Source organism: Budorcas taxicolor, chromosome 23 (assembly GCF_023091745.1).
Source record: "Budorcas taxicolor isolate Tak-1 chromosome 23, Takin1.1, whole genome shotgun sequence".
Classification (NCBI taxonomy): domain Eukaryota; kingdom Metazoa; phylum Chordata; class Mammalia; order Artiodactyla; family Bovidae; genus Budorcas; species Budorcas taxicolor.
In genome coordinates, this window is record NC_068932.1 from 22976714 (window position 1) to 22997191 (window position 20478).

At 46.5% G+C, this 20478-nt stretch overlaps 1 protein-coding gene across 2 annotated transcripts in view; it reads left to right on the top strand.

Annotated features, from left to right (window-relative positions):
* Positions 1–20114, top strand: part of WBP1L (WW domain binding protein 1 like) — a 59660-nt gene extending 39546 nt beyond the window's left edge. For both annotated transcript variants that reach the window (XM_052660866.1, XM_052660867.1), the window contains exons 2-4: positions 6707–6809; positions 14984–15145; positions 16460–20114. In XM_052660866.1, coding sequence (XP_052516826.1) covers positions 6707–6809; positions 14984–15145; positions 16460–17211 — 1017 coding nt within the window. In that variant the 3' untranslated portion in view covers positions 17212–20114. The remainder of the gene's footprint in view (positions 1–6706; positions 6810–14983; positions 15146–16459) is intronic.
* The last annotated feature ends 364 nt before the right edge of the window (positions 20115–20478 follow it).

Genomic DNA, 20478 nt, shown 5'->3' on the forward strand with positions numbered 1-20478 from the left:
AAAACAGCTCCTTTCCACAGCAACTGGAAACAACACCAGCTGATCTCATTTATCACTGTAGTTTCTAGTTCCCCACCACCACCATTTTTGGCCCTGGGGTTCTTTCTTGCTTTCAGCTATATAATTGAAATAATGTTATTTTTTAAGTTACCTACTCAGCTATATCATCAGAAGCAGGATCTTTTCCCCTAGAGTCTCTTGCTCAGTGCAGTAGCTGTAGCATCTAACACAATGCCTGGCTTGTGGAGAAAGTGATATCAATACATATTTGTTATTCAGTTTTAGAAATGGGTGTTTCCTTTAGGAAATCATTCCTCTTCCCTGTAGAGAAGGCCAGAGATGGTACTCCAAATTCACTAGTATCCAACAGCCAAGAGGTTTAGCGTTTGTGATTTAGCAACTTGTGAAGGATTTTAGTTTTCCTATTTTTCACTATTAAATGTTAATGCTTTCCTAAGGGCATGAAGATGCTGTTGCCAGTTGCTAGCAGGGTTTTCCAGCCCCATAAATTGGCAAATTAAAACCATCCCTGGGGAACTATTATTGCCCAGTGTCTCTTTTTATGCTGGCATTTTGAAAGTTCTTACACTGATTAAATTGACCTTTACAGTGGCTCAGCTAAGAATAGCAACTCAAAGACATGGAAACTCTTCAGGAAAATGATGTTAGTCCCATAGTTTATGCTGCCGCCAAAGATGAGATAATTTTTTGCATATGTGCAAAGGCATACTATTCATCCTTTTCCATTGTAAAAAATGTTCTTTCCAGTTCAGTGTTGGTCTTGCTTACTGGTTCTTCCTGCCTGTGCGTTTTGTTTGGTGACCATATATGCCCTGTTTCTTAGAGCAGCTGGTCACTGTGCTACCAGGAGTCACACCGATAACAAATCAGAATTTTGAGGGTCATCACCACAGTTATTCTGAGGTGAAAGACCTCAGCATAAGAGCATGTGTTATTCACTCAAAGTTCCTTTTTAACAAGTCTACATTTCTTGTATTTTTGGGCCAGGAGTTTGTGCAAATGGAACATTGCTGAGAAGTAGCTTTAAAATGCAAATCTCATCTCACCCCCACTCACCTAACTTGCTACCTACTTTTTCAAGCATCTCCAGCTGAAGGACTTTCCTGGTACTGTTTCCTCTGTTCTTCCCACCCGTCTTCCTTGGTTACTAACTTTCTAACCAAACTGGCAATCTCAGTTCAGGCTTACCTTCCTCACAGCTGTCTGGACCTCCTCAACTAGTTTCTAGTTAACTAGTTTCTGTTGTAAACTCTTACCAAATGAGGTGTTTTTCTTTCCTACTTGCAGTTTTATCTGTATGATTACTTTATCATCTCATTAGACTTTAAGCTCCATGAGGGTAAAGACCATGACTCTTCTGGCCGTTATTTATTTATTTTTAAGCTTGTTTTATTTTATTTTAACATTTTATTTATGTATTGTTGCCTGTGCTGGGTCTTCATTGCTGCATGCAGGCTTTCTCTAGTTGTCGCAAGTGGGGACTACTCTCTAGTGGTACCTGGACTTCTCATTGCAATGGCTTCTCTTGTTTCAGAGCACAGGCTCGAGGGTGCTCAGATTTAAGTAGTTGCAGCAGGCAGGCTCAGTAATTGTGGCGCATAGACTCTAGAGTGTAGACTCAGTAGTTATAGTGCATGGGCTCAGTTGCCCCACAACATGTGAAATCCTCGGACCAAGGATTGAACCCATGTCTCCTGCACTGGGAGGTGGATTCTTAACCACTTGTCCACCAGGGAAGTCCCACTTTTCACCTTTTATTTGCCCATTGTGCCCCACTGCTATTTCAGTGTTGGTGCAGGGTAGGTACTCAATAAATATTGAAGGAACAGGTGAAGGCCCCATGTTCCACAATGCGATGAAACACCATTTTACTTTGCAGAAAATTTGTGTGTGAAAATAATGACCTTTCAAGCAAAGAAGGGAGGAGCCCCAAGCATGTTGCCCCTCCTCACTGTCAAGTAGAAAGTGTTCCCAAAGTCAAAGAGCTCCTTAAGGGCAGGGACCTTATCTTTTCCATCAAAGACAAAATGTTGATTGTATTCGGGGATTTTAGTGGATTTATTTAGGCATATTCAAAAGCAGAGACATTACTTTGCCGACTAAGGTCCGTCTAGTCTCAAGGCTATGGTTTTTCCTGTGGTCATGTATGGATGTGAGAGTTGGACTGTGAAGAAGGCTGAGCGCCGAAGAATTGATGCTTTCGAACTATGGTGCTGGAGAAGACTCTTGAGGGTCCCTTGGACTGCAAGGAGATCCAACCAGTCCATTCTGACGGAGATCAGCCCTGGGATTTCTTTGGAAGGAATGATGCTAAAGCTGAAGCTCCAGTACTTTGGCCACCTCATGAGAAGAGTTGACTCATTGGAAAAAACTCTGATGCTGGGAGGGATTGGGGGCAGGAGGAGAAGGGGACAACCGAGGATGAGATGGCTGGATGGCATTACGGACTCGATGAACGTGAGTCTGAGTGAACTCTGGGAGATGGTGATGAACAGGGAGGCCTGGCGTTCTGCGATTCATGGGGTCGCAAAGAGTCAGACACGACTGAGCGACTGGACTGAACTGAACTGATTTAGGCATCTGAAGTGTTAAAAGCAAGTGAAGAAGTATAACTTAAACCAAGGATGTTCTAGTTTATTAGTTAAAAGCTCAGGCTCTGGAGTCAGATGAATTAGCTAGCTGCATGGCAAGTTACTTAGCCTCTCTTGACTTCAGTTCTCTTTTACTACCCACTTCATCCTCTTGTAAGGAATTTAGAACAGTGCCTAGTACATAGCAGGTACTCAGTATTATTCACCCCAGCTCATTCTGCCTTCATGGAGGCTGCATAGCCATTGTTTCATTCACTAAACCTTTGTGTGCCCAGCACTGTGCCCATTCTTGGAGTTAGGGATGGGGATTAAAGAGACAGAGCTCTTGCCCATAGGAAGGGCACAGTTTATTCTCTCATTCACCTTTGGGGAGGGGAGAGGAGGGGTGGGATATTAACTTCCCACTGGAGACAGCCTAAACAATGTAATTTGTGTATAGACCTTGGAGACGTTTGGAAGAAAAGCAAAGGATACTTATGAAGAGTGCTGAGAATTTTTCATATTTGAACTTTCCATTGCATTCTCTCCAGTTCCTTTTTCTATTCTTTATGTGTCTGGAGCAGCCCACATTGGCAGTGAGCTTTACTGTTCTGAGAAATAGTTCTAAGTGAATCCACAGTACTCTTTATTGAATGGTCTCTCATTGAATGCAAAGTGCTTGTTATTGAATGGTCTTTCATGCCCAGCAATAATGACTCAGAATAACATTGATATTAAGAGCTCAGAGAAGTTTAGTTACTACTGAAGTTACCACAGTTAATAAGCATAGTGTGAGAACCAGACTTTGAACCCAGATCTGACTGAATCTTAACCATTTGGATCTTGAGCTGCCTGGAGATCCCTGAAAGTCCTCTGGGTGACTTCCTCCTACAGGAAGGGTAGAAGAGCACCAAGCAACATTTGCATACCTATATTCTTTGCTTTGACTGAGAGGAGACATAGGTTACAGGGACTTTTGCATTGGCTACTGCCAAAAGGCACCCCACTCCAGTACTTTTGCCTGGAAAATCCCATGGACAGAGGAGCCTGGTCGGCTGCAGTCCATGGGGTCTCTAAGAGTCGGACACGACTGAGCGACTTCCCTTTCACTTTTCACTTTCATGCATTGGAGAAGGAAATGGCAACCCACTCTTGTGTTCTTGCCTGGAGAATCCCAGGGACGGGGGAGCCTGGTGGCTGCCGTCGATGGGGTCACACAGAGTTGGACACGACTGAAGCTTCTTAGCAGCAGCAGCAGCAGCAGCTGCCGAAAGGAATGGGAGGTGGGTAGGCTGGTAGACTCTTCAGGTTGAAGGAGACATGAGTGAGCATCTTAACTAACTCTTCGGCCACTGAGTGAGTGACTCAGAGTCCCAGAGTCCTGTTCCTCGGTAATGGCAGAACTAGGACCAAACCCAGGGCTTCTGAATTTTCTTCTCCTCTACCAGTAGGTCTTTCTCTGGAGGAGCTCATCATGCTCACATCTCGCTATGCTCTTAATCCATCATTGAAGTGAAGTGAAGTGAAGTCACTCAGTCGTGTCCGACTCTTGGCGACCCCATGGACTGTAGCCTACCAGGCTCCTCTGTCCATGGGATTTTCCAGGCAATAGTCCTGGAGTGGATTGCCATTTACTTCTCCAAATCCATTATTTCTTCCTTGTAAAGGTCCCTGAGTATGTCTGTTCTTTAACTGCCCACCTACTTTCCTTCCTCCTGTAGCAGAAAATGACCGTTCCCATAACCAAGACCATCCTAGACAACTTGGGGACTCTATTTGGGGAGAGGAGAACAGGGGATGAGATATCCTAGGTAAAAAGTATTTGGGAAACTGAGTTACATGATGCTGCCACAGTCTGCTCTCCTTGGGAAAGTGGAAAGAGAACAGGGAAAAGAGCAGGGTTCTGTTTATACCAGGCTTCCTATCTTGGTGAATGGGAAAGCCAAGAGAAAAGCTGACACCAGTAGGTCATTAAGATGCCACATGTTTAGATTTCAAACACATTCCATTTATTGCCTCACAGAGGACCAGTTGACCACCCTGTGTTCCAAGCCTGGACCTCATCTGATAAATTTTTTTGAGGCAGAAGTGTCACTGGATTCTTTCATGTGTTGAAGTATAGGCAACACAGCCTCTTTTCGAAACTATGTGGACAGTTTGAACTGTGCTCTTGTGAGCCAGGCCAGAAGAATGGCATTTCAGGGACTGGTAAACTTGGGAGAAAATTTTTCATGTCCTTAGGAAAGCAGTATTTTGCTCTGAAGTCAGAGGAGGTGTGTTCTGGCAAAAGCATCGAGCACAGATCTGTTTTCTCCACATGCATCAGGCCTCAGAGGAGACATCCTAGCAGACAGCCATCTTACAGGTGTGCCATTTTACTTACGGTGGACGTGGGGAGGCAACAATAGGATTCTGTGTGCAGTGCTGTTACAAAACTGTCGTTGTCAGAATCAACAAGTATCTTGCCCACGTTTCCTTCTTCCTAAACCCCTTTGCACCAGGGTGTAAGGCTCTTAAAGACCAGGAAACACCTGAGGATGTGGTGGAAACATGCTCTGAGCCAGGGATCTGAGTTTTAGCCGTGCCCTTTCTTTTGTCTTCGCCCTGTGGCTTCAGGTCCCCAGCCTCTAGCCCTGTAGACAGTCTTTGGATTGCTTTGTTTATATCCTTGGCCAAGTAGACAGCATAGTAGAGCAGGGCCCAGAGAACAGGAACCAACTATGTGGCTTGAATTTCCACTGGCAGATGTCCGCCCGGATGTACACTGTGGGCAGGGTCAGCCTGAGTAGCAGCAAATACAATACTGTGGTTTTAGTTTCTTTGCTGAGCAGGGTTTTTTTCCCTTCCTAACTGTGCTTCTTGAGGTTAGGGACAGTGTCTTATTCATCTTCACGTCTCTCATACCTAGCCCAGTGTTCGGCACAGAGACGGTGTCCAGTCAATGATTGTGTTGCTTCTTTAGGATAAAGAAACGTTGAAAGCCACATCTTAATAGGTCTCATGTACTGTGGCCCAGAGGACATTGGAGGCTGAAGTTTATTTAAGTTATTATAAACTTATTTATAAATAATAATAAACTTTTTATAAATAAGTTATAAAGCTTATTTATAAACTTACTGAAGTTTATTTAAGATTCATATCTTAACTGTGAAATATAAAATAAACCCTTCCACCTTTATTCCCATCCACCAGTGCTGTGAATAGAATTTGGCAAAATGCTAGATGGTTACTCAGCAGTGCCCTTTCTATAGCTGTCCCTGACAAGGGACAGTGTGAATTCTAGATCCAGTCAAGATTATTAAGAGATCATCTGATAAGCAAAAAAAGGTCTAGCAAATTGAAACTGCATTAGGTCACCTAAGCAAGTCATTCTTAAGACTGAAGAATTTTAGTAGCAGGTTTTTTAGCCTTCTTTTGAATCACGCTGTAATTAACCTTGGAGATTATGTGTTTTAAAGGGAGGATGGACTGGCTGACCAGATGCTAATCCTAGAGTACGTACTGCCTTAATTATTCCAGGAACTTTCACAGAGAAGCTGGTTTTATTTAAAATGTACAGCCAGTTACAGGAGAATCATGACCGTCTTATGGGCTAAATTAGCATCAGAACATGGGGTGCTTCAGCTTGGACATCAAGCAAGGAGGACTCTGCTCTGTTTTTCTCTCTGAGAACTCTGCTCTTCACCACTTGGCTTTGTGTACTGAATCTTCTTCCCTCTTTAATATTATTTTTCTTAAATCTGCTGTTGTTGCTTGGTTTTTCTTTTTTTCTCAATGGAGTAAATATTGGTACAGACTGTTTGGTGGAGGATGGATAGGTGACCAGAAAGAGGGGGATAAGAAGAAAGTATTAGTCGCTCAGTCGTGTCTGACTCTGTGACCCCATGGACTGTAGCCCGCCAGGCTCCTCTGTGCATGGAATTCTCCAGGCAAAAATACTGAAGTGGGTTGCCATTTCCTTCTCCAAGGGATCTTCCTGACCTAGGGACTGAACCCAGGTCTCCTGCATTGTAGACAGATTCTTTACCAACTTAGCCACCAGGGAAGCCCTATGAGAAGAAAGGTGATATTTAAAAGCTATAATTTAATGTGCTAAAATTTTGAATTTCTTTTAGGATAAGGAAACCTGCGTGGGTACCAACAATCAGAGCTACATCTGTGACACAGGACACTGCTGTGGACAGTCTCAGTGCTGCAGCTACTACTATGAACTCTGGTGTAAGTCCTTGCCTGGGGGTTTCTTGGTGTCTAGCCATCTCAGTTCACCGCCTCTGCTCATTGGGAAACTGAAGGCTGGTCAGCCTTGTTCCTACTCTCTCGGTGGCAGTGTTGGCGAGCAGACTCTGCTAGGTTCTGGAAGCAATCCTTCTGTAGAGGAGGAGTGCTTCGGTGCTCTTTGGACACCATGAGCTAAAGACTGGAAAATATGGTCTGAGCCCCTCCTAAGAGGCCATGGTTAGCAGATCTGCTGCAGAAGCTTCTGAGTGGGATTCTCTTGGATGCCCTCTTCAGGGTGTGCCAAACAGTGATAGCAACTTATGCCCTCTCATGGGGCAGCCCAGCTGCCTCCCAATCTTTGCAAAGAAAGGTTTGCAACAGTCAAGCTGCTGTGGATGCCGGGCTGCTCTCTGGATAGCTGTAATGCCATTTTCTTGTTTAAAAAGAAACAAAACACCAGGACTTCCCAATTCCTCATAGATCCTCAAGGAGCTGCCTCTGTTTCTGAGGGTCCCTCTCGGTGGGATACTCTTTCCTTAGGTCATGGCCAACAGAGCCCTCCTGGAGAGGAGGAATAGAGGTTCAGCCCCCTTTGTTCCTTCCCCAGATCACAAACTGAAGTGTCTGGAGGCTTCTCAGTCCACCTAATCTGTTACTGTTAGCTCAAAGCCATTTAGAGTTGTCAGCTCCACCACCTTGTCACTGGCTCGGTGGAGGCCAGGACCACTTGCATCTTCTTGAGTTGTGCAAGGATGGGGACATTGCCCTGGGCTTCAGGGAGTGACCTACACTTAGAGAGTTCACTGAAGCACTTTGTATTCTGATCTTCCTGAAACTCAGATGAGACACTGGGGATACTGGACAAAGAAGGGGGGAGGATGGGAGAGTCCTGAGGGCAGAGCGTTGCCAGGTGACCAGCACTACAGTGGTTCTCAAGCTGTCCGTTGATAGAGGGGGCAGTAGATTGTTTTCCCGGAGAATTATAAGCCCCCATCACTCCCTCCATGTGGAGACAACCTTTGCCGCTTGCTTCACATCCTTGCCATCACCTCCACCTCTGCCCTTTTCCCCCTTCTCCTTTCTGATCTCCCCATTCACCCCACATCAGGTATATGTCAGAAAGCAGCTAGAACGGCTGTTGTTTAAAATGGAAAGGAAATTAGACTCTTGGCTGGGAAGCTTCTCCCTCTGGATGCAAACGATCTTGTAGCCAGTGGGAGTGGTTCCTACAAAAAAGACGTCTCCTCACCCTCGTACTTCCCTTTTGATGACTGGCTCTTCTGCCTCTCTGAGGAATTCCGGGGTGATTAAGGGCAGACTCCTTCCCAAGGAGAGAACAGAGTTCAAAATGTCCCCATCAGTCTTCCAAGTACATAAGCAGCAGCAGCAGCACAGGCAGGCCTGGAGTTGTTGGTGCTATTTTAGAAGGGGTGGGGCTGAGGGACTCACTGGAGAAACACAAAGTGCCAGGCAGGTGGACAGACTGTTTAAATGTTTTAAAACGCAGATAACCACAGGGTTCAAATTCTCCCTCTCACCCCTTATTAAAACAAAAGTCAAAGCTGGGCTGCCAAAAAGCCACTGAGCTGCGGTTTGTTTTTCTGGGGCCCGGCCCAGGCGGCGTCAGTTGCAGAAAGGATGGAGTTGCTAATGGCCCCCATCTCAGATTGACAGAGCCTCCTGAGGTGTTGGCGGAATAGACTCAGTAGCCACCAGAGTTGGGTCATGAATGCCAAGGCTGGAGGGGGGTGATGGGGACAGGGAGATGCGAGATACAGGTGTCAGGGAGGCAGGTGGTCTGGGAACCAGGCACTTCACCCCACGGGCCTAAGGAAAGCCAGGGGAAGAGCTGCACAGTGGCTAATCATTTCTCCAGTCGTGGTTAGCTGGGGAAAGAAGGAGGCCAGACAGAGACCAGTCTGGCCGGGGAGGAAAGATTCACCCCTGTACAACTTGGCCGTTGCTTGCCAAGTTCTCAAGAGACAGAGACTAAAAGCCCAACTTCCTCTTTGTGCCCAGAAATGGCTTTTTGGTCAGAAGATGCCCAGTGAGCGTTCCGCCTCTCTCCGGAATTCTTGGTTTTTCTCCTTCTTGAGGGCCTGGCCTCGGCCAGATGTGGAGAGGAGGGAGGTCAAGTGTAGGAATGAGCCCTTTCAGTTCTCATCAGAACTGTGCTTCTGGTCACTTTGAACCCTGTTCTCTCTAATTGCCTCTGAACTCTGCCTGAAAATAATGGGCTTTGGGTTATTCTTTTTTCTTTTTCCTTTGGAAGGAAAAGATCTCAGCCAGGAAACCCTTGGCAGAGTTTTTGTCAGACAGAGTACCTTTTTAACCATAGTTGCCTACTGGGAAGGCCTCGGGGAAAACTAAATGCCATTTCCATCAACCCTCATACCACCGCTAAGCCAAATTTTCCTGTGTGCTGAGGACTGGCACACACACACATGAGAGCCCACTTTGCACAGACACACAAGCACATCATAAACACACAGAGACCTAAACTTCAACCAGCACCCTTTCTCCACTGTCTCTTTAATCTCTCGTAACATAGGCCATTGTCATTAGTGGGTCTGCATCAGTTCAGGAGTGAAAGTCCTGTTTTACCACCGCCATGTTTGAGGCTTTAAGACCTGGCCTTATCATCCCATGCGTTTTTATGGCTCTTGTACTTTCAATCATCATTCAGTCGTTTATTCAGCAAACTCTTATTCCAGTGGTTTCAGACTTTGGCAAGTGTCTGCGTTTCCTGGAGGGCTTATTAAAGCGTGGATTTCTGGGCCCAAGTCCTAGAGTTTTTGATTCAGTAGGTCTGAGGTGGACCTGAGAGTTTGCAATTCTAACCAAGTTTCTGCTGGATGAGGTGGCCTCCTCTGTGTTAAAATGTGTAGGGAGACAGAATCCTTGCCATCAAGAAGGGAGTCTCTAAGCAGAGAGAGGAAATAATACAACATGCCTCACTACTAATGCAAAGTAGAAAGTGGAGTGTGTGTGCCAAGACCACTGGGTATGTGCTAGAAGAATTTGCTTTCGCTGGACAGAATTCAGGCAGGCTGCATGGAGGTGGTGGCATTTGAAGTAGGCCTTAAAGAAAGGGTGGATAGGATTTAAATACATGGAGAAGGATAAGATGACTTCTCAGGCAGAGGAACGCCAAACACCATAGGTCAAGGCTTCATGGGAAAGAAGAGAGCATGCATCACGTTAACCTTTTCCCTGGGATCGTGGGGTTCACTCAGGAGATGAGGGTGCTGGTGTGCATAAAACTCTGCTGTGGGCTGGGCACCCAGTAAAGTCTGCACACATGTCAGCTCAGCCTGCTCTAAGGACAATCCTGCCAGATATGCATAGCCCATTTCTCAGGATCTGGGATGTTCAGTCACCAGTCAGTCAGTTGTAGTTGAGTCGTCGGGTTAGTGTGCCTCACACAAAGCTACCCCCTTCCAGAACTCTTAAGTGCCAAGCCACAGGGTGGTGGGCCCAGATTGTGGAGGGTCTCGAATGTTGAGGTTTGAGAACTCTGCATGTGGACATTAACTCAATTATCCTCACAATGACCAAGTAGGTAGAAACTGTTATTCTCCCCATTTTACAGATGAGGGAAGTCAAGACAAAATGACCAGGGTGACAAAGCTAGAATATGAAACTTGTCCAGTCTTTCTGATGAAGTTGCAAGTCCTCTGAAGTCTTCATTTCCCAAATTCAGGCCTTGTCCACAGTGGAAAAGGCGATCCTTTTCCACTGTGGAAAGAGCTGTCAAGGGCTAAGGAGGATACCCACCATCCTATGGGGTAGGAGGAGAGCTAGTAGACAGTATACTTTGGCTTCCTAATGAGGAATTTCCTGCCAGTTGGGGAGTGGTGTTTTCCCAAGTTTATAGTGAACTCTGGGGGCACATGACTCAGTTCCTACACTGGACTGTGATTGTTTTTAAAAACATGTTTTCCATTTTGCTTAGCATGACAAGCGTGCCCCACAGTGAGGTCACAGCTTTCAAAGGTCATTGGGGAATGTAATCTGTGGGTAGATGTGTGTTTGGGGAGGAGGGCATGCTTCTGTCTTTCTCTGTATGGCTCCTTCTTTTAGGTTTTCCTTTTAAAAACTTTCCTCCTTGTTTGAAAACTAGTGAAAAGATCAAAAGTTTGCACAGCTCCATAGGGACTAGTCTAGATGGTCCCCCTTTTAAAGATGTGGGGACGTGGCTTTGACTAGAATCCAGTAGGATCTGTTGTGTGAGGGCCAGACAAGAATGCCTTCTGTCTTCCCACATTAACTCCATCAAGTGGGACCAGTCCTTAGGGGGCTTTTCTGGACCTATGCTAATGCCCCATTACTCCACTTGGCCCCTCTGCTCCCACATCAGTTTTCCCCTAGTTTTGATCCATACTGTCACTTTGTGATACTGTATTAGAAATGCAGAAATTGGAATTCAGTTTGAGACTTTATATAATATACAAATGGTACATAGTAGGGAGAGTTTTTCTACCCATGCTACCACAAGAAAAGAAGCAACTGATGGAATTTCAGTAGACATACGAGTTTTCTGGTGCTGTTAGATATGACTGCGGTAAGGTAACCCTTTGCCAAAGGGTGACAAATGCCTCTACTTGTCTCATTTCTTCCCCCAATCTCCTTCCACCCTGCCTCATTTTTCCTTTAAAAAAAATAAAAAAGACAAGACCTCTTTTTCTATTACACTTCTAGTTCAGTGGAACTTAGGCTTTTTCTGGAACAAGGATTCTCTTAAGAATCTGATGAACATTTGCAATCTTCTCTTCCAGAAGAGCCTATAAAGGATCAATCTGGATAGGCTAGAGGTTATGCTCCGTAATAAACAAGTCCAAACTCCTGGAGGTCCTAAAACAACACGTTTATTGCTCACACTCTGTCCATCACAGATTGGACGGGAGCTTTGTTCCTACTTCTTTATCCTCTGGGGCCAGACTGACACTGAAGTCAGTCTAGAATGTTATGACTTGCTATAGCAGAAGGGAATCTAACGGAAGGTCTCACATTAGCAAGAAATGTTCTGGCCTCTTAGTGACATCTGTTACTTCCAGTCTCAATTTGTTAGTTAGAAGTAGCCCCAAAATGTCACCTAATCATAATGGGGCCAGGAAATTCAAGCCTACCCGCATGCCAAGAAGGGGGAGAACCAGAAATATTTGGCCATCATGAAAACCATGAAAAAAATCTCTGCTGTAATAGCTAAGAAGTTTTGCCTTTGATCATATATAGTGCAGCATTAAGGTTTCAAGTTAATTTACCTTTAGGTAAGAAGCAATTGGAAAAGTGACAGGAGGGAAAAAGTAGAGTTAGGTGCTGATTATCTCATGGGATAATGTACTTTTAAAATTATCAGGTAACACAGAAGCATAAAGAATTGTGATATGATGCTGGGCAAGTTAATGTAGGTAATATAAAAAAGTGGTTAGCCCAGAATCTTTTAGACTTGACTCTAAAATATTCCCTGGTGGCTCAGAGGGTAAAGCGTCTACCTGCAATGTGGGAGACCTGGGTTCAGTCCCTGGATTGGGAAGATCCCCTGAAGAAGGAAATGGCAACTCACTCTAATACTCTTGCCTGGAGAATCCCATGGACGGAGGAACCTGGTAGGCTACAGTCCACAGGGTCACAAAGAGTCAGACACGACTGAGCAACTTGACTTTCTTTCTTTCTTTTTCTAAAATGTTCTCAGAGAAAGGCTCTTTAGCAGAGTGCATTTTCCTTGCTTATGCCGCCTCCCTTGGGTGTGACCTAACCCTGCAAGGCTGGGAGCTGACCGGACCATAGAGGCAGGAGATGTTACAGGGCAGCAGTGGGAGGCCAGTTCACTCCCAGAGCTCCTTTCTGGCCTCAAAACCCCTCCCTGAGGGCTCCACTAACAGTATCCAGTCTCCGGTCAGCCAGTATTGAAAGGAGGGGAGTGTTTAAATTAGATTAAGCAAATGTCTGCTGTGACTCTGGGAAGGACCACGAGGGAGACTTCGGACTTAAACTTAACGTCTGTGTTCTCTGGTTAGGATTGGGGTTTTTCTGTCTGCTGATGGGAAAAGGGGAAAAGATCCTCTCCTCATTGTTCTCCGCCTCTTCTGTCACCAGACCTCAGCAGAAGTTTCTGTTGAACTGTGACATGTGCTAAAAGCAGCAAGGTGCAGCAAGTGGTGTTGCCAGCCTGCCAGGGCTGGAAGGCAGTACTGCTGCCCTGTCTTACCCTGTAGGGGTGGCTCTGTGGGTAGACTGAGAGAGGACACCCCTGGGGGACAGAAAGAAACACCCTGGGTGTTGCCAGAGGCCACACCCTAGATTTCAATGGGCTCTTTAAATTTATTGTGTTCTGGTACAAAAAGGAGAAGAAAATCAGGGATTTATTCATTTGTAATTGTTTACCAAGAGAGAGAAGCTTTTTTTTTTTTTTTTTTTTAATATTCATTCTGATAAGAGTTATAGAAATACTTAACATGTTCTAAACACAAACTTATAGTTACAGAACAGATGATTAAAAATAATATGTAACATTTATAATGGAAAAAATTGAAGTTCCTCAGAAATAGGGAGCAAATGAAAAATAATTTAGTCTCATTTAATAAAAACTCACCTTAAAACTACTCCTCAGATTTAATTGAGAAAAAGTATTTTTTTTTTCCCAAAGAAGTACACGTTCATCTTAGAAAATGCAGGAATTGCAGATAAGCAAAAAGTAAGAACTGGTAACAGAAAATCCTGTTGTCCAGGAATAATCTCATGATTAACTTCCTTATCATCCCTCTGGATATTTATACTTTTTTTAAGCAAAAGTTGGGGTTATATTTTATGCTGTTTTGTAATTGCTTTTTTTTCTATTTAGTATTTGAAACGTCTTATTATGTAAAAAATAGTATTCTGTGGATAATTTTTTAAATGATTCATATCATTTCATTGTATGAAGACATTCCCAGAGGAATTTTTAAGCCTATTCAGAAATGTATTAATTTTTTTAACCCAGAAAAAATAAAAATTAGTCACAGATATTTTTAAGTTTTAACTTACTTTGTTTCTAGTTTTATAATTTGAAAGAAGAAAATAAAAATTGGGATAAAATTTCTTCTCATAATCCCACAACTTAAAGATGTCACTGTTTTTGTGTTTTTATTTCCAATCTTTTTTTCCCCTCTAATCTGTATTTATTTTTTAAAGCAAAATTCCTCATTTATTAAACAAATTAGAACCCTTTTCTGTATACATGTGAAGATTGGAGAGGGGTTCTTATATTAGGGTTTGCCAGGATTCTCTAAATATGATCAAAGAGAACATCAGTGGGAAATGAGAAGAAACAGTCCACCTGGGGAAAGGAGAGCTATGGGCTTCTCCCCTGCTCCTCTACTCCTCTCTGGAGCCAGGAGGAAGAAAGGGAGACCACTGATGCTTCCCAGTCTAAGCCAGCTGCAGGCAAAGCAAGGTAGGGGAGTGGATTGTTAGTGATGATGTGAGATGGAATTGTACCAGCTCATGTCAAGAGCAGAGGAAGTTGTTTATACTCTCCAGGGAAGTAATGGGCTGAGGCAATTAGAATTTTTCCGCTTCTAATTTCCGTGACTCCTGTATGATGGAGGCAAAGTGGTAGAGGAAAAAACTTTTATCAGGCGGTCCCTCCGGGGTCCTCTGCAACTGCTTTCTGCTGAGTTGTGGGGATTCTGAGGGGCTCTTCATTCTTGGTGGGGAGCCTGGGAGCCATCCTTGTGGGCCAGGGCTGGGGAGGGGAGATGGGCACCAAGAGAGGCTGAAGCATTTTCTCAGATCTCTTAAGAGAGGAAGGGCACATTGTTCTGAAAGGTAAGCATACTTAATGCCCACCAGACCAAAAATATAGGAGAACCTGGGGTGCTAGACGAACACCTCAGCACTCCTCCCCTCTCCCAAGAGCCTGGAGGCACCCCGGAGTGAGTAACCTCTTTTAGGGTCACTTTTCTTAACATTCTTGCCCTCTTCCATCCCACATATCTTTCACTCTGGTACAAACATTTATGAAAATTGAATACAGGTTTTGAATGCAACTGCCGGGCAAAGCTCAGCAGTACTAGCTTCGGCTAGGTGCGCACCGTCCCAGAGTCGCCCTGTGCAGTGAGCAGCCCCTCCAGCTGGTGTCCCACTGGCATTCACGGTGTGCCTGCCCCTCTCTGTCTTTCCTTCCCTCCCAGGGTTCTGGCTCGTGTGGACCATCATCATCATCCTGAGCTGCTGCTGTGTCTGCCACCACCGCCGAGCCAAGCATCGACTTCAGGCCCAGCAGCGGCAGCATGAAATCAACCTGATCGCCTACCGGGAAGCCCATAATTACTCAGCGCTGCCATTTTATTTCAGTACGTACTCCAGAAGCCACCAAACCCACTCTCAGAGGGAGCGGGAGGGTGGGGGGTATGACACATAGACTGTGGGCCTCAGGGCTTGGCCTCTTTGTGCCTAGAGCAGGGTCTCAGAAGTGGGAACAAGAAGGTGTGCACCTTGAGCACGGAGAGGCCAGGGCTGTGGATGTAGCCCCTGGGCTGCTCCATTCCACACTGGCTGGATTCTCACTGCATCTCTACTCCTTTAGATTTTTGTTAGGCATGTTGTTGAATGGTGTATGATGTGAATGAATTGAGATTTTGAGGTCAGTGGGCTTGAAATCTCTCCATTTTGCTTCCTGCCATGTGATATGCCTAAGCAGAGGCTGCCATAAAAAGGGCAGGAATGGGAGGTGATATTGGGATTTCCTGAGAACCAAGAAACTCAATGATTCACTGAAGGGCACACTCACCTGACATCCCTGGGGTTCCTTCCACTGATCTCTCAAAGGATTGGTGGAGGCCCAGTGGTACAGCCTGTCCAAAGGCATTCTGCAGTGTGTTCCACAGAATAAAATAGTTATGAATTTAGAATTCCTCATCTAGAAGAATTAAGTGCTTAGCACAGTGGCCGGTGTATAGTAAGTGCTCAGTAAATGCTAGCAATCACTGTTATAATTAGATCATCTGTGTCTCAAAACAGAAGATTACTCACCTGCCATATTCCTAATAAGCCTTGATGACAGGTCCCTCATCCTGCATTGGTAAGCCACCTGCTATTGGTCTGAAGCAGGATGAGGTTTAGTGTGTCTTTCCAGCCGTACCAGGGTGAGAGGCAACACAGATTTCCAGCCTCCCAGAGAAAGGCTCTCTTCATGATAAACATCTGGAAAATCGGGGAAGTGGGTGCAAAATGGGAGAAAGAAGTGTCAGGATGTTTTAAGTTAGGGCCCCTAACCCCAAGGCCTATGGGAGACAGATGGCAGACACAATCTGAGCCAGAAACATGAGACCCGGGTGTATGTAGAAACAGGTCCCTTCCAGACAGAACTCTCTTGGCCGTTCACCACATTTGCTGAACCTCTTCTTTAACTCCAGATGAGCAAAAGTCCTTGCCTGTGAAACAGCTTTAGGAGCTCTCAGATTTCAAGAAGCTAACATAGGTTACTCTTAGTCTGTCCCTCTTTCTCTGCAAAGTCACTCACGGCCCTTTGTCCTGCCTGCACCTGAGAGTTGTCATTTAGTGGGTATGCTGCGGGTGGGATGAGATACCTGTTTAGTGTGAGCCTGCAGTCTGTCCTGTAACAGTTGCCAGTGCAGTAATTTCTCCTCCCTACCTCCCCATTTTAGGGTTTTTGCCAAACTATTTACTACCTCCTTATGAGGAAGTGGTGAACCGACCTCCAACTCCTCCCCCACCATACAGTGCCTTCCAGCTCCAGCAGCAGCAGCAGCAGCAGCAGCTGCCTGCACAGTGTGGCTCTGCAGGCAGCAGCCCCCCAGGCACCGACCCCACCAGGGGCTCCCAGGGGCCTCAGAGCAGCCCCTTGTCCGGGCCCAGCAGAAGTAGCACGCGACCCCCAAGCGTCACTGACCCTGAGCCCTCTGACGTGCCAGCAGACCCAGCAGCCACCAAAACCTCTGGCATGGAGCCCAGCGGCTCTGTGGCTGGCCTGGGGGAGGTGGACCCCACGGCCTTCCTGGACAAGGATTCCGAATGTAAGGAGGAGCTTCTGAAAGAGTACAGCTCCGAGCAGGGCAGTGCCCTCCCTGACAACAAAGACAAGACACCCGGCAGACACCGCCGCTTCACGGGTGACTCAGGCATCGAGGTGTGTGTGTGCAACCGGGGCCACCATGACGATGACCTCAAAGAGTTCAATGCGCTCATCGACGATGCTCTGGACGGGCCCCTGGACTTCTGCGACAGCTGCAACGTGCGGCCACCTGGCGACGAGGAGGAAGGTCTCTGCCAGCCCTCCGAGGAGCAGGCCCAGGAGCCCGGGCATCCACACCTGCCAAGGCCGCCTGCCTGCCTACTGCTGAACACCATCAATGAGCAGGACTCCCCAAACTCCCAGAGTAGCAGCTCCCCCAGCTAGAGCAGGTCCTGGCTATACCTGAGAACTTGGCGATGCAACCAGGGTAGGGGAAAACCATGCGAGAAGCATTAAGTAACTGTGTTCCTTTCCCCGCACCCCCTGCTCCTGCATTTTCCTGCATCTCCAGGTACAGTTTGGGGTGTGGGTGGCTTGCCCCCTACAGAAGCACAGTGCCGTGGAGGGCTGAGAAGTTATCCTATGACTCATTCCTCATACCCACCCCATTCCCCTTTACCTCTTTTAAAGTCACATCTCACTACCTGCTTGGGTCAGGGAGATGTGTGTTCAGAAGCCCCCAAGGAGGGAACGAGACCGTGCCCTGAGGTGACTCTTGGTGATGGAATGGATGTGCTTTCCGGTGTTAGTTTATGAGAACCTTGCTGCATCTCTGTCCAGAGGAGGTGGCTAGTCTCAGCCCTGGATGAAGAAGGAAGCTCACAGAGGCCCAGGGATTGTCGCCCCTTGCTACCAGCATCTGTGGAGCCAGAATTGTGTTCTGCTGTGGTGGGGAGGAGAGTTGACCGGCAGTTGTGTGGTGGGTTGGTGAGGGACTTGTGCTCTCAAATTCCAGGTGACGAGCTCCCGGTGCCAGGGTGTCCTGGAGGGGCCCCTCCCTTTTCAGCAGGATCTAGCTGGCTGCAGGCTGGTTCCAGGCTGGAAGATTATATACCTGCCTTTTGTTTTGTTTTGTTTTTTAAAGAAAAAAACAACAACAAAAGCAAGCTGAAAACAAGAACTTGACCAATGGGCAGGCAAGAATTCTGTTATGGAAAAGGGAAGTTTATGTCTTTTTCTCAACTTGGCCTTCAAAGAGCCTGGCTATAGTTGAGCCAGGAGATAAATAATGTGCAGGCTTGGGTGGGGGCTGTCTCTGGAACTCCTGTGGATGAGCAGGAGGCCCTGCAGTGTGGCAGCGGACGGAGGTGCAACTTCCCATTGTCTCTGCCCTTTGATCTGCACCCATGGGTGACCAGTGCCCTCCCTGCGTCCCAGACACACGTCTACGGGCCTGCACATCTCACTGTTCTCGACGAACAAATGAGGCTGTGGGTCCTGAGAAAGGGCAGGCCCACAGTCGGGCTCTCACACAGTATTTTCTCTTGATTCTGAATTAAGTTGTTTTGTTTATTTGTTTGTTTTTTCAAACTGACCACTTGGAAAAAAATGCCTTGGTTATCTGTGGTTTTCATGCCCTTTGCCTGCTCCGCAGCACCCCTTGAGTGGGGTATCTAATTTTTGTAGCCTATGTAAAGAGTCTCAGTGGCCCATATAGGAGGGTGTAGGCAGCCCTTCTGAAGGACCACAGGATCCTTAATTCCTGTAGTTTTGCTTCAGAAACCAGGTGAGCTTTGATAAGAATAATCTGAATGGAGAAAGCAAACTGCCGAAACTAACATTCCCTGCCCAGCCCTGTTCACATGAAGAATAATGATATTCAGAGTAGGCATTGATGTTTTGGTTAAGAAAGGAAGGCATATATCTGTATATATATGAATACACACGTATCTATGTGTATGTGTATATATATGTATATGTATATAAACACATACACACAAAATAGACAAAGCTGAGGCTGTGAGGTGAACAAGTGTCTGCATTTGGAGTCCACAAAACCAAAATCCATGTTGAACAAGTGCAGTCTGTATACAATGACTTTTCCAGTAACCTGTGTGTCTGTCCATTGTGTGTGAGCCCCCAGCCCTGTTTTCCTGTGAATATACTTTGAGCGGCAGCCACTCTGTTCACATTACCCATGCGTTCGGAGCAGGCGCGGCCCTCTCAAGGTAATTTATTTTACGCATTTACTGTTTACTGAGCAAATGTCTGACTGTGCACTTGGGTGTCAGCAGTGCTGTTGACGGCAGTCCCCACGTTTGCCAGAGATACTGTGCTCCAAGTAGAGGTTTTACTCTACCCCTCACTGCAATTTGCACATTGCTCCATGGACACGCGGAAGCCTGTGTCCTGTTCCCTGTAAGCGGAAAGCGCTCTGAACCTGTCCGCTTTCCCCAGCTGCTCCCAGCCCTCGGCATCGGCCCCCAGGAGGGTCCAAACCCCCTCGGAACAGAGGGCCAAGGTGGAACCTCAGACAGAAGCTTGACTGGATCTTCGCGGTCCAACTCAGACGGGCTTTGGCCCAGGCATCGGCCCTACCCAGAATTGCCAGGAGGCTTTGATGGCCACCACAGTGCCCTAGGGCTTACCTCCCTCTGCTGAGGGTCCAGCACATGGCCGATGTGTGGCCAGAGCAGGCAGGAGTGTGCCTGCAGCCCCCCTCAGATGCCTTTCCTGACGCCTTTTTTTTTTAATCCCACACAACTCACTGAAGTGTCTCAAAGGCTATCAAGTTTTACCAAAATGAACCCTGTTTGAGTTAACTGGTTAAAGGGGTGGATTCTGGCCCTCTGAAGATTCCTTCTCCAGTCAGAGTGGGGAACTGGTCTGCAGGTTTACTGTTGGCTTCACTGCAGTGTCTGACCCTAAAGGCATGAGAAGAAAATGAAAATGCGGCGGGTGGAGCTGGACTCGAGTCCAGTGTCACCGCCTGGCCCCTGCTACATGAGGCTGCCCTGCACATGGAAGCACGGGAGTAGGGAGCTGAAGGACCCTTGAGGGGCTGGGGAGATTTGAGGGAGCCTGGTGTTCCAGGCAAATGAGAAGAAAGGGATGGGTCAAGGGTTTGGTGCTACAGTCGGAAGATTTGCAATTGCTAACACATTCCTGTGTGAGGCACATCACCCTTTGTCAGTTATTGTGAATATGTGTATTTTAAGCAATAAGATTCAGCTGGTCAGACTTTTCTGGGCAGTCTTGGTGACACATTTCCTGTGCTGTGATTGTTCTGAAGACAGAGTGGCTCTAACCACTGTGAGAAGCCCAAATAAAATCCATCCCCAAAACCTGATTATGCTTTTTCCTTGCAATGCTTGTTCCTTTTTCCTCCTCCCCTTGAGATTCCTCACCTTCTCCACATAGAGGCTAAGAGACATCACAGCCGTCAGGACAGGCACTTGCGCTGAGGGCACTTTCTGTCCTGAGGACTTCCCCTCAAACCCCTTGCTCTGCCAAGAGGATATTTCTGAGTTCTTCATAAAGTCCCACAAACAGGTTAAAAGCAAACCCCTCCAAAAGCAAAAACACATTTTGTTAGAGACTCCGTAGCTAAGACATTTAAAGGAAGCGAACCCTTCTGGGGAACTCTTGTATTGGTACGGTAGAGTTGTGGGTGGGTGCTTGGCCTCGGAACTTAATACACACAAAAATGCA